Below are 17,414 nucleotides of genomic sequence, written 5' to 3'. Positions count from 1 at the left end.
CTTACTGCTGCTAGACTTGCAAACTCAGAGACCCTAGAGAGAGAGGGAGAGACAGAGATGCTGCTGTGTGTGCAAAGCAGGAAATCAGGATGCTTATGAGAGTTGGGTTTTTATTCAGAAAGACGACGATGGAACCTTTGGAGATCAAAGTGGACTTTACAGCTGGGTAGTGGAGGATTTGATTATGCTCAAAGGGTTGCGTAAGGAAAACTTTGTTTGAAAGGTCACTGAAATATTTACCTTGATGTGGCAGGGATGAGGCCCGCTGAAATGCAGGAGCGATTTGGACATTTCTGCTGAGAGTGTGGTGTAATGCATAAATGCGGCGTGAAGTTCTCGGTTGTGTTAAGAAGTTACTAAAGGATACCTTTTCCGTAGTTTAGTGTATTAGTTAATTAAGTAATATTTAGCTGATGCTGATTTTAGTTTGTTTGTTGCAGTAATAGTCTTAAAACATGAAATCTTATTATCTGTCCCTTTGAAAATTCAAATCTCTTATTAAAAGCTATCAGTCTCTACAGGGATTGTAATCGTGGTTCAAAAGGAATATTCTTCCAAGGTTGACGTTAAGGCACATTGATGAGGTACAATAAAGGAAATTTTACCTCAGTTTGCCCCCATACATTACTTGAATGAGTAGAAAATGGAAAATGCTCTGCATTGGTACCTCTTGATGGGCTGAATACAAAAAGATAAGGATCGAGCATAATATTGTATAGAAGAGATCTATTACAGTTAAACACCAAACACTAGAGTGTGCTCAAATCTTGTCAAAATGTGATGCTTGGCAGAAGAAGGCTGTCGGGTTGCTCTATTTCCAATTACACAGTGATATTCCATATAGATGAACAGAAAACAGCCATCCCAGTGGGGAGGGTGCGAAAGCGAATAATTAGACTAAAAGTTCAGAATAGACAAATTGGTTGCGAATAGCAACAGTAGTACCTAACGAGGCTTGCTGCAACGTTTTCAACAGTAATATGTTGAAAGTCTTTAAACAGTACGCCTTTCGTCGAGAACCTTCAACACGATTAGAGGATTTATTATTTTGAAATTGTCTTGAGATGGTCTGGCTGTACTCCACGACCATCCTGTGCTTCTCCCCGGTCTTAACCACTACCACCTGGGCTCTCCAAGGGCTGTCACTGGCAGTGCCACCTGGGTGCCAGCCTGCATTTGCACAGCGGCAATTGGACTGAGGGGGCCCTCTGCGGGTGTTGGGGGGGGTGCCCTGGGGATACTCCCAAAGTGCATTGGGGAGCACGGGGCAAAACATGCTTGCAATGGGCAATGGGACTTTCCCCATTTTGCAAAATCCTGCCCATTGTTTTTAAAACTACTTCTTTATTGAAGACTTAAGATATGAATTTTCTGACACTACTTTAAATAATTACTTAATATCAGCAGCCAAATCTTTGTGCTTTGCTCATCATTTCTTCAAAACTATGGTCATCAGCAGCAATGTTTGTTTAATCAATTGCAGCAAGGCAAAAAAAAAATTGTTTAAAGCAAACTGAGCAGTCAGCAGGATTCAGAGCAGACTGTCTGTCATCGTCTTTTTCAATCATATTGTGGTGATAACCACTGTAGATATGCGTACTTGCAGTAGGGGGATGTATGGCTGTACCTGTAATACAGGTTCCTCCGGTAAGCCCCTGCCGGCTAGCTTCGCCCACAGGGAGCTTGTGTATAAATATGCTTGTGAGTCACTCAGACACTGGTCTACAGTTGCAGCCAGAGGAATAGCATCACACAGCAATAAAGCCTCGATTGAACTTGAACACTGCCAGATTGAACTTGTCTCTCGTCTTTGAGTGCAATTGTTAGCGCCACAATTTATTGCTGTGTGATTTTCCATACACCATGGACATCAGAATCAAGCCTGACCATCTGCAGCTGAATCCGCAGTCGCCTCATGCCAGGAAAGACTTTCACTGGCTTGCAGTCTTCGAGGCCTACATCTCTTCAGCGGACCCTCCCCCGACGGAGGCTCAGAAAAAGCAACTCCTGTACTCGAGACTTAGCTCCAGTGTCTTTCTGCTAATTCGAGATGCGACTGACGGCACCAGAGCTATGGAACTGCTCAAGGAGAACTATGCACAATCGACAAACACTCTGTTTGCGAGACATCTACTCTCTACTCGCGTCCAGCAGCCGGGTGAGTCGATTGAGGACTTCTGGAGGGCCCTTATACCTCTGGTACGAGACTGCGACTGCCGGGCCCTCACAGCCACGGAACACTCTGACTTACTCATGTGCGATGCCTTTGTTACAGGCATTACAACGGACCCCATCCGGCAACAACTGCTGGAAGGGGCCGCCCTCGACCTCGCAGCCACAAAGACTCTGGCGCTTTTAATGACGGCCGCCTCCCGTAGTGCGCGATCTTACTCCGCTAGCCGCTTGGCCCACCCGTCCTCATATCTTAAGTCTTCAATAAAGAAGTAGTTTTAAAAACAATGGGCAGGATTTTACAAAATGGGGAAAGTCCCATTGCCCATTGCGAGCATGTTTCGCCCCATGCTCCCCAAAGCACATTGGGAGTATCCCCAAGGCACCCCCCCGAGGGCACCCCCCCGAGGGCACCCCCCCCCCCTCCCAGGGCATCCCCCCCCCCAACACCCTCAGTCCAATTGCCACTGTGCAAATGCAGGCTGGCACCCAGGTGGCACTGCCAGCGTATTTGGCTAGCACTGCCAGGGTACCAAGTGGCATCAGCAGTGTCAGGGTACCAACCTGCCTGAAGGCATGGACCTGGGGGCCTCTGAGCCCCGAGAGACCCCCTTGAGTGCCGTTCCATCTGGTCGCTGTTTGTGGAGACCAGTTCTGAACCACGCTCGTCTGAGGCGAAGTGGGTATATTCCCAACGCTTCGGGTGCCTCGGGAATCTGCACAGTAAAGTGAGACTAGCTCTCTCACTTTAATATACAGAGTTGCCGTAAAGTGACCCCACCCACAATGGGCAGGATTTACATCTCAATCTCGCGAGGCATTGTGAGCCGGGTAGATCCTGGGAGCGGGGTCTCCCGGCTTTTATCGGCCACGTTGCGCTGCAGTGAGCTGCTTTTCAGGCGTAGTGTGGCCGTTCGATCATGCCCAATATTTTTCTCCAAATTATTTCTGAAATGTTACATGGTCTAAGGCTGGGCTCTTGCCACTGGTCCACCTCTGACCCATCAATGCCGCAATTTTCTCGACTACTACTCTTGAACAAAAGGTGGCAATTAATTGCTGGAGTATGGCTTTGTAGGAGCAATGAGACCTCCGGTATCTCACCTAATAACTATTCTACATGCGTGAGATTAAACAATGGGAGGCTAACGCCAGAAACTGGGCATGGGGATTCCAATATGTGATCAGTGGTCAGTGGCACAGTGGTTAGCACTGCTGCTTCACAGCACCAGGGAACTCTGGTTCGACTCTGACCTTAGATGATTGACCGTGTCTGCATGGGTTTCCTCCGACTGCTCCTGTTTCCCACCACAATCCAAAGATGTGCTGGTTAGGTCGACTGGCCATGCTAAATTACCCTCAGTGTCCAAAAGTTTAGTGGGATTATGGGGTTACGGGGATAGTGCAGGGGAATTGGTCTAGGTAGGGTGCTCTTTCAGAGGGTCGGTGTACACTCGATGGGCTGAATAGCTCCTTCTGCACTGTATGGAGCAGTACAGGTGGGTTGTACCTCTTCAAGGGGAGCAAAAACGAAAAAGGGGAGCTGGAAATCTGGCAGCATCTGTGGAAAGAGAAACCGAGCGAGATTTGCAGGCCTGTGACCTTGCGCCACGTTCTGATGCACCGTCACTTAATTTCACATTCAGCTACCAAACCAGAAATTGACACTGCGAGGATAGAGTAGAGACGCACGGTGAGATACATGGTACGGATATACAGGCAAGGAGGCATGGAGAGCACCAACCTGTCAGAGACGAAGGTGGCACACAGATTCCGCTGCAGACAACTCCGATGACAACTTCAATGGGGCAACCTGCAGAAAAGCTCTGATGGGTGTGGGCAATGAAATGCTTGGCGTTCTGCAAAGCCTGCCAGACAGCCTGTGGTCAATGTCAAAGAGCATAGAGCTTTCCAGCATTAACTTGGCACAGGGTTTTACACTGAGCCTGGAGTCCATCCTTTCCAGCACATAGATGCTGACCAGCCCCTTCCGCACACCTATGGACCCAACCCCAATTCAGCATCTGATCTGCGGTGTTGCAACTGCCATTATAGCAGAAACAGCACACACACAATCCCGGAGTGCTGCACTGAGCTGATGCAAGGTCAGGCTGCTGCCACAGAAGCTCAAGCTGCTGTCAACGCGGCTGCGGATGATAGTAGTCAAGGGTCCTTGCAGGGTCGTCCAGCAGTGTTACAGCCTGTTCTCCAATAGATTAGTAAGCTTGCTGAGACCCCGCTCAGGTTAACGGCAGTGACTCTGGAGCACAATGCTGTTAGCCTCACTCAGGATGACAGCATTCAGCCTCCCAGCTGTGCCAAGCTGCCAGTGTTTGCTATTGCCTGTCAGCCAGCTCACACCGCTGGTGCCAATGCCAGGATGGTGCAGCCTGCAGTCGGCTCTTCTCAGCCCAGAGCGAGTTCATTCCGCAAGGCCATCTGCAATGTCCCCCAGTGGGAGCCAGCAACCTTCCACCTACCAGGCAGCATGCCCTTGGGTAAAACTGTACAAGTGCACTAGGTCAGGCAAAGGCATTTAAAAAACTGACAATTAGGCAATGCACATGGATAATTAGATTAGCTTTGTATTCAATATGACATGATTTCATTTAGAAATTTGCTTTGGCATGTTTATTTTCTGGTGGCTTTCATTTTTGCACGTGACTAAGCAGGTGCTGTACTGGCCAGTGAGCGAGCACAGGAATGGGGTAGGGAGTGAGGGAAGGGGTTGGGGGGGGGGGGGGGGGGGGGCAATGGAAATGAGCTGGGGAGTGAAGGAAAAGATGTGGGGAGCGAAGGGAAGGAATGGAGAGTGAGGGAAGATGTGCGGAGTAAGGGAAGAGGTGGAGAGTGAGGGAAGGGTGGGGAGTGAGGGAAGGAGTGGGGAGAAGGGGAGGGATGGGGAGTGAGGGAAGAGGTGGGGATTGAAGGGAAGGGGTGGGGAGTGAAGGGAAGGGGTGGGGAGTGAGGGAAGGGGTGGGAAGTGAAGGGAAGAGGTGGGGAGTGAAGGGAAGGGGTGGGGAGTGGGAGAAGCAGTGGGGAGTGAGGAAAGGGGTGGGGAGTGAGGGAAGAGGTGGAGAGTGAGGGAAGGGTGGGGAATGAGTGAAGGAGTGGGGAGAAGGGGAGGGATGGGGAGTGAGGGAAGAGGTGGGGATTGAAGGGAAGGGGTGGGGAGTGAGGGAAGGGGTGGGGAGTGAAGGGAAGGGGTTGGGAGTGAAGGGAAGAGGTGCAGAGTGAGGGAAAGGGTGGGGAGTGGGGGAAGAGGTGAGGAGTGAGGGAAGGGATGCGGAGTGAGGGAAGATGTGCGGAGTAAAGGAAGAGGTGGAGAGTGAGGAAAGGGTGGGGAATGAGGGAAGGAGTGGGGAGAAGGGGAGGGATGGGGAGTGAGGGAAGAGGTGGGGCTTGAAGGGAAGGGGTGGGGAGTGAAGGGGGTGATGAGCATTAGTAACTTGAGGAAGCCAGCGGTTAGAGAACAGAGGTTTATTTCACTATATACAATATTCTGCTCAAGGCAGTACCTCACCCCAAGTACAGTCCAGGCTGGGAGAACTAACCACACCAGGCCATGCTTTGGGCCGGCTTTTATGTTCACTTGTAACAATCTCCAGCCGACTGGCCTCCGCCCCCTACCTGGGAAGCTAGTATTACAGGGGTCCTACGGGGAGATCAACAATGGTTTCTATTTGTTCCACTATGGGTTATAACACCCCTCCCCAAAAGTCCCCTTTCAGCCGCCAACGGTGGGGGTCTTCTGTGCCGTTTTGCCCACAGCTGTGCTTTTGCCTGCAGCAGCCCAGGGTTTGACAGAACAAAGAACAAAGAAAAGTACAACACAGGAACAGGCCCTTCGGCCCTCCAAGCCTGCGCTGACCATGCTGCCCGTCTAAACTAAACAGGTTTATCATACAGAGTGTATTCGTTTATTGACCACCGTTTTCTGGTCGAGCTCTGAAGAGTTATTGCTGGGACCTTCCTCTCCGACATGACGGTGTCCGCTGGAAGGAAATTTTGGTGTCTGTTATATTACCTTTGGTGGTAATATGTCATTGTTCTTTGCCTTTTGATCCAGAATGGTCCGATGAGTCGATGATAAAGAACCCACCAATCATTAGATTGAATCAAAACTAATTTATTGGTTAACGATTAATTAAATGGCGTTCGCACACACTATTGAGCTATAACTAGTAATAAACTAATATTGAATATGTCTAGCAGTGATCAATAATCTAGAAGTCACTAATAATATCCTCATGTTAACTCTCTCTAATTTAATCTACTCCTCGTGCTGTTCTCAGGCTGTCTCCTTTGCTAACCACCCAGAATTCCCTGAGGTCTGACATTTATACTGAGAACTGGCGGGGCCCTCTAGTGTTTGAATTACACTGAGATGTAATAATTAACCCTTCACTAACTTGTCTAGCTACATATCATTACAGTGTCCATCCCTGATCTGGAGTAATCCTCCTCCTGCTGGACCGAGGCATGTGATGCAGTCGGCTGGTTCCCAGGCTGAGGAGTGGTTCCCGGTACAGAGGAGACGGCGACACTGCCAGTTGGATACCGTGAAGTGTGGATTCTCGCTTCTTAAGGTGATCCACGTGCTTTTCCTGAACTCTCCGCTGAAACTGCACTTCAGAGAAGACCAAATCCTTTCTCTCCAGCACTAAATCTGGGAGCCAAAGTGCCCCCTCACCAAAATTGCAGGCAAAAACTGCAATCCCCGAGTGAAATTTCTGGACTGGCGTCCTCAAGTCTTGACGTCTCTTCTGCGTCTCCTGCCGCACTTCTGCTTTATTGCAGAGGTTCGGAAACCTGAGCCTCAACCAGGTTTTAAGTCATCGGCTCATCAACAGTTCCACAGCGGTGATTTCGGTTCTCACGTCCATAGGCATATGGACGATAAGGGAATAGTGTAGATGGGCTTTAGAGGGGTTTCACAGGTCGGCACAACATCGAGGGCCAAAGGGCCTGTACTGCGCTGTAATGTTCTATGTTCTATGTTCACGTGTGGCGTTGTGCGGCAATTAAAAGGGAACCACTCCAGCCGTGTGTCCATGGAATCTATGGATTGTTTTCTTACGCCCTTTGTGAAGGTTTGGACCGCCCTTTCCGCCAGGCTGTTGGAGAGACGGATGATACTGGGTGGTTCAAATATGCCAAATGCCATTTTGCCTCGTGAGCATGGCAAATTTTCCATTGGTGAACAGAGCCCCATTTTCTGTCACCAGGACCTCAGGGATCCCATGGGTACTAATCGATCCCTGGAGCTTTTCTATCATGGCCCTGGACATGCCCACTTCGAGTGGGCATCCCTGATAATGAGGAACATGGACTCCATGAATGGTCCTGCGGAATCCGCACATAGACTCACCATCAAGCGTCCTGACTATTCCCAGGGATAAAAGAAAGCCGCCGCCGGGAGCTTCTGAAGCTGGGCAGCTGCGCAAGACCCTCTCAATGTCCCTATCGATGCCGGGCCACCAGGCATAACTACAGGCCAACACCTTCACCTTAGAGGCATCGGGTTGACCACTGTGATGGTCCTGCAGCAGGGATCCCTGGGCTTGCAGTGGGATGACCATGCAAACTCCCCAGAATATGATGCCGTCTACGTTGAATTCTGAGAACTGCTGGGCAAATGGTCATCAAGCTAGAGGAAGGACCCTCCCCCATGAGGCAAAGTTTCGCCAGTCCCAGATCCCACTGCGGCCATGTGCAGTATCCATAAAGTTGAGAGTCGAAACCACTTCACCCTGGTCCTTCCTCAATAATATGTGGAGCAAAGCTAATAAAGTGGCCTGATTTGCAATCAACTTCCCATAGTCGTTAACCAGACCTGGGAACAATCAGAGCTCAGTGGTGGTTTCTGCGCCAAAATTGGCTGCCCAGACCATCACAAGTTCTCCGACCATACATCTGGCAATATGGCCGGCTCTCCCTTTCATCCTCGGGGAGGTATCCCACCGGTCAGCAGCAGCTCCGGAGATCCTGACCTGGCTGTGGGAATTGTCTCTGGGGCCGCCCTTTCGGAGGAGGTCTGATCAGACCAGCACTGCCCCGTGATGCAGAGGGAGTTTAAAACGGAGGGCAGGCCAAACTATGGATGCCATGGTCCATGAACCCCTACAACTCCTGCATTCCTTTATCCGAGTGTTCTCAGGACAGTGAAAGCTCGACAGCCCATTTCAAGTCCAAGGTAGGCTCTGCTAACAGCTGCCACTGATTGGCTGTGCTGTTCATGCATTGGTTAGAATCCCTTCCTTGTCACCAGTTTAGTAACTTGAGGAAGCCAGTGGTAAGTGACCAGAGGTTTATTAAACTATGTGTAGTATTCTGCTCAAGACAGTACCTCACTCCCAGTACAGTCCTGGCTGGGAGAACTAACCACACCAGGCTCTGCTTTTGGGCTGGCTTTTATGTTTGTTGTTAGAAGCTCCAGGCGGATGGTTCTCCCCCCATTATCTGCAATGCTGGAAAACACAAGTACTAAGGGGAAATCATAAATGGTTTCCCTGTGGTCCTCTTGGGGGTTGTAGCAGTAGCAAAATAAATGGGCGGGGAGTGAGGGAATGGGATGGGGAATGAGGGAAAGGGATGGGGAATGAGGGAAAGGGATGGGGAGTGAAGGGAAGCAGTTGGGAGCAAAGGAAAGGGGTGGGGAATGAGGGAACGGGTGGAGAGTGAAGGGGTAGAGGGCAAAGTGAAGCGGTGGTAAGTGAGGGGAGAGGGAGTGAGGCAGTTGGTAGGGAGTGAAGGGAAAGGATGAGGAGTGAAGGGAAAGGGACAGGGGATGAGAAGGGGGTGGGGAGTGAGGGAAGGATGGGGAGCGAAGGGTAGGGGTGGGAAAGAAGGGAAGAGTTAGGGAGTGAAGGGACGGGGAGGGGAGTGAAGGGAAGGGGTCGGGAATGAAGGGAAGGGGTGGGAAATGAAGGTAAGGGGTAGGAACTGAAGGGAATGGTGGGGGGTGAGGAAAGCGTCGGGAAGGAGGGAAGGGGTGGGGAGTCAAGGGAGATGGGTGGCGAGTGAAGCAAAGGGGTGGGGTGCAGAAGAAAGGAGTGTGGAGTGTGGGAAGGCGTGTGGAGTGAAGGGAAAGTGGTGGGGAGTGAGAAGGGGTAGGGAGTGAAGGGAAGGAGTGGGGAGTGAAGGAAAGGGCTAGGGGATGAAGGGAGGGGGTGGGAGTGAAGGGAAGGCTGGGGAGTGAAGGAAAGAGGTGGGGTGTCAAGGGAGGTGGGGAGTCAAGGGAAATAGATGGGGAGTGAAGAAAGTGGTGGGGAGTGAGAGAAAGGGATGAGAGTGAGGGAAAGGGATGGGAAGCAGGGAAGGAAAGGGATATGGAATGAGGGAAGGGGTGGGGACCGAAGGGAAGGGTGGAGAGCAAAGGAAAGGGGTGGGGCTGAGGGAAAGCGTGGGGAGTGAAGTGAAGGTTTGGGGAGTGAGGGAAAGGGATTGTGATTGAAGAGAAAGGGTGGTTAGTGAAGGGAATGAGCGGGGAATGAAGGGGAGGGATGGGGAGTGAAGGAAAGGGGTAGGGAGTGAAGGGAACGGGTAGTGAGTGAAGATAAGGGGTGGGGAGTGAAGGGAAAAGGTGAGGAGTGAAGGGAAAGGGTGGGGAGTGAAGGAAAGGAGTTGGGAATGAAGGAGAGGGATGGGCAATGAAGGGAAGGGGTCTGGAGTAAAGGGAAGGGGTGGGGAGTGACAGAAGGTTTGGGGATTGAGGAAAAGGGATGGGGAGTGAAGGAGAGGAGTGGGGAATGAAGGGGAGGGATGGGCAATGAAGGGAAGGGGTGTGGAGTAAAGGGAAGGGTTGGGGAGTGACAGAAGGTTTGGGGATTGAGGGAAAGGGATGGGGAGTGAAGGAGAGGAGTGGGAAATGAAGGGGAGGGATGGGCAATGAAGGGAAGGGGTGTGGAGTAAAGGGAAGGGGTGGGGAGTGACAGAAGGTTTGGGGATTGGGGGAAAGGGATGGGGAGTGAAGGAAAGGGATGGGGAGTGAAGGAAAGGGATGGGATGGCAATGGGTGGGAGTGAAGGGAATGGATGGGGAATGGAGGGAAGGGGTGGGGAGCGCGGGGAAGGGGTGGGGAGTGAAAGGAATGGGTGGGAGCAAAGGGAATGGATGGGGAATGGAGGGAAGGGGTGGGGAGCGCGGGGAAAGAGTGGGGAGTGAGGGTAAGTGATAAAGAGCAAAAGAAAAATGATGGGGAGTGAAGGGAAAGGGTGAAGAGTGAGGGAAATGGGTTGGGAATGAAGGGAAATGGGCAGGGAGTGTAGGGAAATGGGCGGGGAGTGAAGTGGAAAGGGGTAGGGAGTGAATCCCTTCGGGAGTGGAAAATGGGAGAGCTGCCATACAGATTCTTCAAAGTGATGCAGTCAGGGACACTGTGCACCATGGGAAATCCTGCAGACCAAAACCGCCATCTCCCTTCACCTTCTGCTCTCTAGCATCAAAGAATGAAATACACTTCGCTCTCTTTGAACACAGAGTCTCAATGGCCTCCCTTACGCAACAGTGGTTAGAAAACTGTGAAATGTTGAATATATCTCCAGCTCCAGCCTAGAATCATCCATATGCAGAAATGATCGCTACCGCGATCACCTTGATAGCCATTGGCAATGCAATCCTTAGCCTGCTTCAACCTTTGCATCAAGTGGCAGATTTCAGATCGGGTGTCCTTATTGAAGCACCAACATCTCATACACTGTTCCTTCCGAAGATTCAGCTGGAATGATTTCTCTCTGAACACCCTCTTCTCACAACTTGTCCTGCTCTGCATGATCTCTGCTCATTCTCCCAGTCATGCAACATTCCAAGAGGGATGCCTACCAATGCATTCATGACTGGGAGAGGCGATTTGCGCAGAGGCTTTGAAGTCAAGACAAAGCCCTTCAGTACCTGACACATCACTCCCAGTAAACTTTTGCAATTTCAAATAAGTATAGAAAGCATCTTACAGTTGTAGAATTAAAGCAACGAGCAGAAGAAATCAACCACCAAACTAACCTGTTAGGTAGTGGATAATCCCTTTAAATTTCACCCATGGGAATTGGAGACGGGGTTAATTGAGCACAAATAAGGGCTCAATTCTCAAATTTTGCTGGTTTGCATTTGCCCAAGGCACCATGTTTAGATCCTAAATAATTTCATTTACACAAGATAGTTATAAATCTATGCACATAAGTATAGATATCAAGTCGGAATACAGGTGTATCAAATCAGGAACCGCTACTTCCTTCTCAAATCCCTTCTACCCATTTCCTTCAGACTGCAAAGATCTCACATAACTTCACTCCCTCTACTGAACGTGGATTCCTCTGAACCCAGCAACTTACTTCTGTATACAATGGACCAAGGGAAAGTGAAACTGAATGAAAGGATTGTGTGCATATACTAGTTTCAGCTTTCTAATTGACAAGTAGGTTTGTGGACTTAATCTTGCAATCTATCAATTAATTATTCCATTATGCAGCTTTAATGCATTTTGATCCATAACGGTATAATCGGGTTTTTAGGATGTTGGACCACAGACACTGCAGAAATTAGACTACCAGATTTACTGATTCTATAAAATAGTTTATGAATGCACAATGGCATAGTCAGTGGGAGTAACAAATCTACCACAGTGATTTATCTGCATTAATTTTAAACCTTTTGCATCTGAAGTCTCATTTTCTTTGAAATCCAACATTCTCCTTTTCCCTTTTTTTCAAAGGGGATGACCCTTTGCTAAGATGGGAGACCCATGGGTACCAAGTAACCTCACAGGGGTCACTAAAAGTCATGCATTCTTTAGGATGGATGATTTTTACCATCTAAACAAAGGTGCACATGGGCCAATTGCAACCATCTGCCACCGCTAGTCCATATCACCCCAACACAGCACAGATTGGAGACCAAACCTGCGACTCCTTCAGCATGGATTAGCTGAGGAAATTCACTGAAATGGGAGGAGTTGACTGAAGTTGTCTAGCAACCAGGACCCAAGGGCCTACAATCTTTCGGCTCGTGCAATGGGAAAAACTGCTAACTTTCAAGGGTAAAGGAAGGATCAACGTGATACCTACGAGCGAAAAATAAGTCTGTTAACATATCCATTTTAACTTTGCAATATCAACTTCAAAGAACAATACACTTTAAAAACATTTTGTTTTTTGTTAAATGCCAGGTCGGATATGTGAAATAATTTAAAACTGCAAGTTATTCCAGAATGATCCAGTGGTCTCATCTCCTTCCAGATCAGTTGGAAGAAAAGCTAAGACCTTGAGCCTATTGTAACATATCTCCGGATTTGGGAAAAGCCAACTGAAGTGTGTTCCTCCATCCCAGATGTAAAATGCCACTTTTGGCAGAGTAATCGATGTGCTGAATTGCTGGAAACTAACATTTTAGCAAAGCTAACAGTTGATTAACATATGTATGTGTTGAGCAAATCATGATATTGGGGTTCCACCTTTAGCAGATGGTAAAGGAATACTGCTGCGCTATCACAGTTTGTTGATTCAAATCTCAAACAAAGTTTAACACAATTTTGAATGCTTTGTTGCCTACCATGGCAAAACCAACATCTGCTTTCTTCAGCGCTGGCCCATCATTGGTTCCATCACCAGTTACTGCTACAACTTGTCTTCTCTCTCCATGCAGGCTGTCAATTATACCTGCAACAAACAAAGCCATCCCCACTGGAGCTCATTAGGAAGAATAGAATGAGCTTCCCACTCTCCCCATTAACAGGACAACTCCCGCCACCTCCTTAGCGCCAATTACATACGTCAGCAACTTGTGCCGGAAGTAACAATTCCACGGTAAATAAGTCATTCATGGCCCCCCAACACCTTCACGCAACTACTGTGATTTAAAAAATAATCAAAACACCACCAGTGTGACGTTAAAAAAAAGGACAAGTTAGGAGGAGACAAAGGTAATTAAAAATTAAATTAGGTCTCTGACCCCTTTGGCAAATCAATCTCCAGGCAAATAATTGTCTACAATAGTTCACAACCAGTAAAGAAAAAATAAATAATTTGACCCTCGGTAGAATAATTGGACGGTTACTGGAAAGGGACTTTAATAATATAATCTTCAATAATTAAGCATTGCTCTGTGAACATGATTACAATACACCCTTTTCAGATTACTTCAAAAATCAATGTAATCTTCAGAGCACACAATAAAAACAATAAATGTTAAATATACAAAAGCCTCACAGGGAAAACGAGATGGATTACATTCAATCTGATTACATTTAATGGCCTCCACACAGTTCCAATTTGATCCAGTGGAAACTTCCATTGTATTTTTTTTTCCAGCAAACTTCAAACCTTTTGTGGATAAGTATGAGCCGAATTATCAACGTTTAGACCTTAAAATTATTTTCAAAGCACTTTTTCCATCATTTGGTATGCATTACCCCGATGGAAAAGCTGTGCCTAATCCCAAAATGGCAGTTTGCTTTTGTATTTATTTTCTGGTCATTGTGAAGGACAAATGCAATAATTCTCAAGAGGTGCAGAGAGTAAGAGATTGAGGGAGATAAATAAAACATCAGGAGGTTAGGCTGACTGACTTTTCAACTACTGTCCTGCTTCACCATGCACATCACACAATTGAACTACACATAAACGGCAAAGCAGAAACACAATACAATGCTTTTGAGAATGAATCCTTATTCCTTTTTCTTAAAGCTTTTGCATCTATCATATATTAAAAATAGCAAGTGGATCACTTTATCTGTTTAAAAAAAATTTAGAATACCCAATTCTTTTTTCCAATTAAGCAACAATTTAGTGTGGCCAATTTACCTAACCCGCACATCGTCTTGGGTTGTGGGGGTGAGACCCACACAGACATGGGAAGAATGTGTAAACTCCACACTGACAGCGACCCAGAGCTGGGATCGAACCTGGGTCCTCGGCACCGTGAAGCAGCACTGCTAACCACTGCGCCATTTTGCTGTCCTGCATTTTATCTTGAGGTAAAAAAGCCCAATTGGAAAATTCATATTCACCTGCAGTACCGATGCTGCTTGCAAGTGATAATTGGCATTTGCGATGAAAATCGCTGTCACAATAATATAAATGATGTGGCGATGCCGGCGTTGGACTGGGGTGAGCACAGTAAAAAGTCTTACAACACCAGATTAAAGTCCAATAGGTCTGTTTCGAATCACTAACTTTCGGAGCACTGCTCCTTCCTCAGGTGAATTCATCCATGTGTAATTTATAGTCTGTATCAACTGTGATTTGTCTGTTAATTTACACTGGTTCGGACTCACATTCAAGTAAAAATTACAAAAAGTGAATTATTGTCTAGTAATCTTTCTATTTGGGGATAGGTCAATAAATTTAGTTATTCTGGTTTACAGATCTCCAAGGAGGTCATAACAATATATATCAATGGCCTAGACTTGGGTGTACAGGGCACGATTTCAAAATTTGGAAATTATACCAAACCTGAAAATATATGAACGGTGAGGAGGATAGTGATAAAATTCAAGAGAACATAAACAAGCTGGTAGAATGGGGCAGACATTAATGCAGAGAAGTGTGAATTAATACATTTTGGTCGGGGGAATGAGGAGAAGCAATATAAAGGTACAATTCTAAAGTGGGTGCAGGAACAGAGTAACCTGAGAGAATATGTGCCTACGTCATTGATGGCCACAGAGCAGATTGAGAAAGTGGCTGAAAAGGCATATCATATTGCCGGCTTTATAAATCGAAGCATAAAGTACAAAAGCAAAGAAGTTATGATTAACTTTTGTAAAACATTGATCCGGCGTTAGCTGAAGTATTGAAGTATCTGGGCAACACACATCTGGTAAGGATTTGGAAAGGGTACAGAAGAGATTTACGAGAATGGTTCAAGAGATGGGAGATTTCAGTTACATGTACAGAGTGGAGAAGCTGGGTTTGTTCTCTTCAGGGAAGGGAAGGTTAAGCAGAGATTTAATAGAAGTATTAAAAATCATGAGGGGTCTAGGTCAAGTAAGTAGAGAGAAACTGTTCCATTGGTGGAGAGGTCGAGAACCAGAGGACACCGTTTTAAGCTGACTGGCAAAGGAATTAATAGTGATAGAGGTGGAAGGAGAGTCCTCCTCAATGCCGCAGTGCCCTCGAAGGACTAAGAACTAGTTTTCTTAATGTGCCAGGGCCAAGTTGGCAAACTCCTGTGATAGGAGAGGGATGAACCTTTCAGCAGGGGCACTGGAGCTGCAGGGCCATGAAGTGCCCAGAAATGATGGTTGCCTGCCCCGCCTGCTGGGAGGCCACTACGGCTTACCGAGTGACCGCCCCATGCAACATGAAGGCTGTTGCAATGCTGGTAAGAGGCTGGCAGGGTGGGGAGTTTTCAGTTAATCCTCCTTGAAATACAAGTAAATGGCTACCAATCTCCAGTCAATGGGTGGCCTTGGCGCTTCTCTTCCCACTTTTACGGCTATCCTATGGCAAGGAAGATGGCAAGCTTCCTTCCCATAACTTCCACCATTTTTTACAAGCCTACCCTTCTCCCAGCCTACCTGAAAAACGGCGGTTCGAAATCCACCTTATAATTTTATTACAAGCCTATGTGCAGTGGCACACTTAACTTCAGAGCAAACGTGCCACGAATAGCACAGTGGCACTGCTGCCTCACAGCGCCAGAGACCGGGGTTCAATTCCGGCCTTGGGTGACTGTCTGTGTGGAGTTTGCACTTTCTCCCTGCGGCTACGTGGGTTTCCTCAGTTTCCTCTTACAGTCCAAAAATGTGCAGATTAGGTGGATTGGCCATGCTAAATTGCCTCTTAGTGTCCAGAGATGTCCATGTGAGGTGGGGTTACAGGGATGGGGCGGGGGAGTGGGCCTAGATAGGGTGCCCTTTCAGAGGGTCGGTACAGACTTAATGGGCCAAATGGCCTCCTTCTGCACTGTAGGAATTCTATGGAACAGAGATAATTCCACTGATGGGAATGAAAATTGCATCGTTAAGTATTCCTTTTGTACAAGAGCAGCAGAGGATACTGCAAAAAATAATCTGGATCAATCAAGCTGGTAAACTGTCCTTGCAAGTGACCCAGAAGCCGATTTAATTGCAAAGGTTCGAAATACAATTGCCCCTGACTTCTGTGCTGGTGTTTGCATCAATCCTTGTACCTACGAACCTGCAGCTGAAGCAGGTCAATATGTTTTCCTACAGGAACTTGGACTCGACCTCTTAAACCCAATATCTCCCCAGCTACGGTAAAAAAAACCCATAATATTCTCCACAGAACTTAACATTGAAGACAAACAGTAACAGAGGAATCTTCATACCATACTCACTTGTTAATTGTGTTACATTCGAGAAAGCTGTTATAAAACAAGTGTTGGCCCAGAAATAATTTGAGATTATCACTACCCTTTTGGGAAATAGTAGTTCGTTGAAAGACAATTTCCTGTGGGTAATGCTGGCATCGTATCAGCTTTGATCTTTGTGGAGGCTTATGCAATGTCGCACACTAACCTGACCCTCATTCTTTTCTGAAATGTTGGGTGCTATACATGCTGTGTGGCCTCTTGATCACCCATCAGCCAACAGAACAACAAATATTCCTCTGCTTTTTTCATTCAAATGCCCGATTTCTGTTCAAACTGTCAGGTGGGTTTGGAGGAAAAGTCAAACTTTCAGATAGTGTAGTTCTCTATGTAATTTTTCAGGTATAAAGGATGGAAGCTTGTCCGCAGTCATAATGCATAGGTGTAGATTCCGTTCAAATGACATCATTATCTACTTCAAACAGAATCAGAAAATACTGGACAATCTCAGGCACGTCTGACAGCATCTGTGGAGACTCGGAGCTAACGTTTCGAGTCTGGCTGACACTCTGTCAGATCCGATCTGAGAGTCATCCAGACTGGAAACATTACCTCTCTTCTCTCTCCGTGGATGCTGTCAGACTTGCTGAGATTGTGCAGTATTTTCCGTTTTTGTTTCAAGTTCCAGCATCCGCAGCAATTTGCTTTTATCATTGTCTCCCCTTTGAAGATCTGAACAAGAACAACATGCCTTTTATTCACGGAATAAGGTTCTGAGGTGCAACATCATGCGTCTGCTGTGAACATTTTTTGCATCACAATTCGGAGACTGAACATTTTCAGAGCTCTGCATTTCAATGTACAACAACAGCCGATGTGCAATTTGGCAGCGATATAAACTACTCTTTAATTTCATTGTAATTATCTTAATATTAAAATCTTGCACGCAGGCAGCCATCAGTATAACAGATGAA

General features: G+C 47.3%; 1 protein-coding gene across 19 annotated transcripts in view; it reads right to left on the bottom strand.

Moving 5' to 3' along the window:
• atp2b2 (ATPase plasma membrane Ca2+ transporting 2) overlaps positions 1 to 17,414 on the bottom strand; it is a 999,595-nt gene that overhangs the window by 62,832 nt on the left and 919,349 nt on the right. For all 19 annotated transcript variants that reach the window (XM_038812615.1, XM_038812611.1, XM_038812620.1 and 16 more), the window contains one exon: positions 12,718 to 12,824. In XM_038812615.1, coding sequence (XP_038668543.1) covers positions 12,718 to 12,824 — 107 coding nt within the window. The remainder of the gene's footprint in view (positions 1 to 12,717; positions 12,825 to 17,414) is intronic.

This window comes from Scyliorhinus canicula, chromosome 11 (genome assembly GCF_902713615.1).
Source record: "Scyliorhinus canicula chromosome 11, sScyCan1.1, whole genome shotgun sequence".
NCBI classification, from domain to species: domain Eukaryota; kingdom Metazoa; phylum Chordata; class Chondrichthyes; order Carcharhiniformes; family Scyliorhinidae; genus Scyliorhinus; species Scyliorhinus canicula.
Note: the sequence above shows the minus strand (reverse complement) of the source record. Positions and strands in the feature narration are given on the sequence as shown.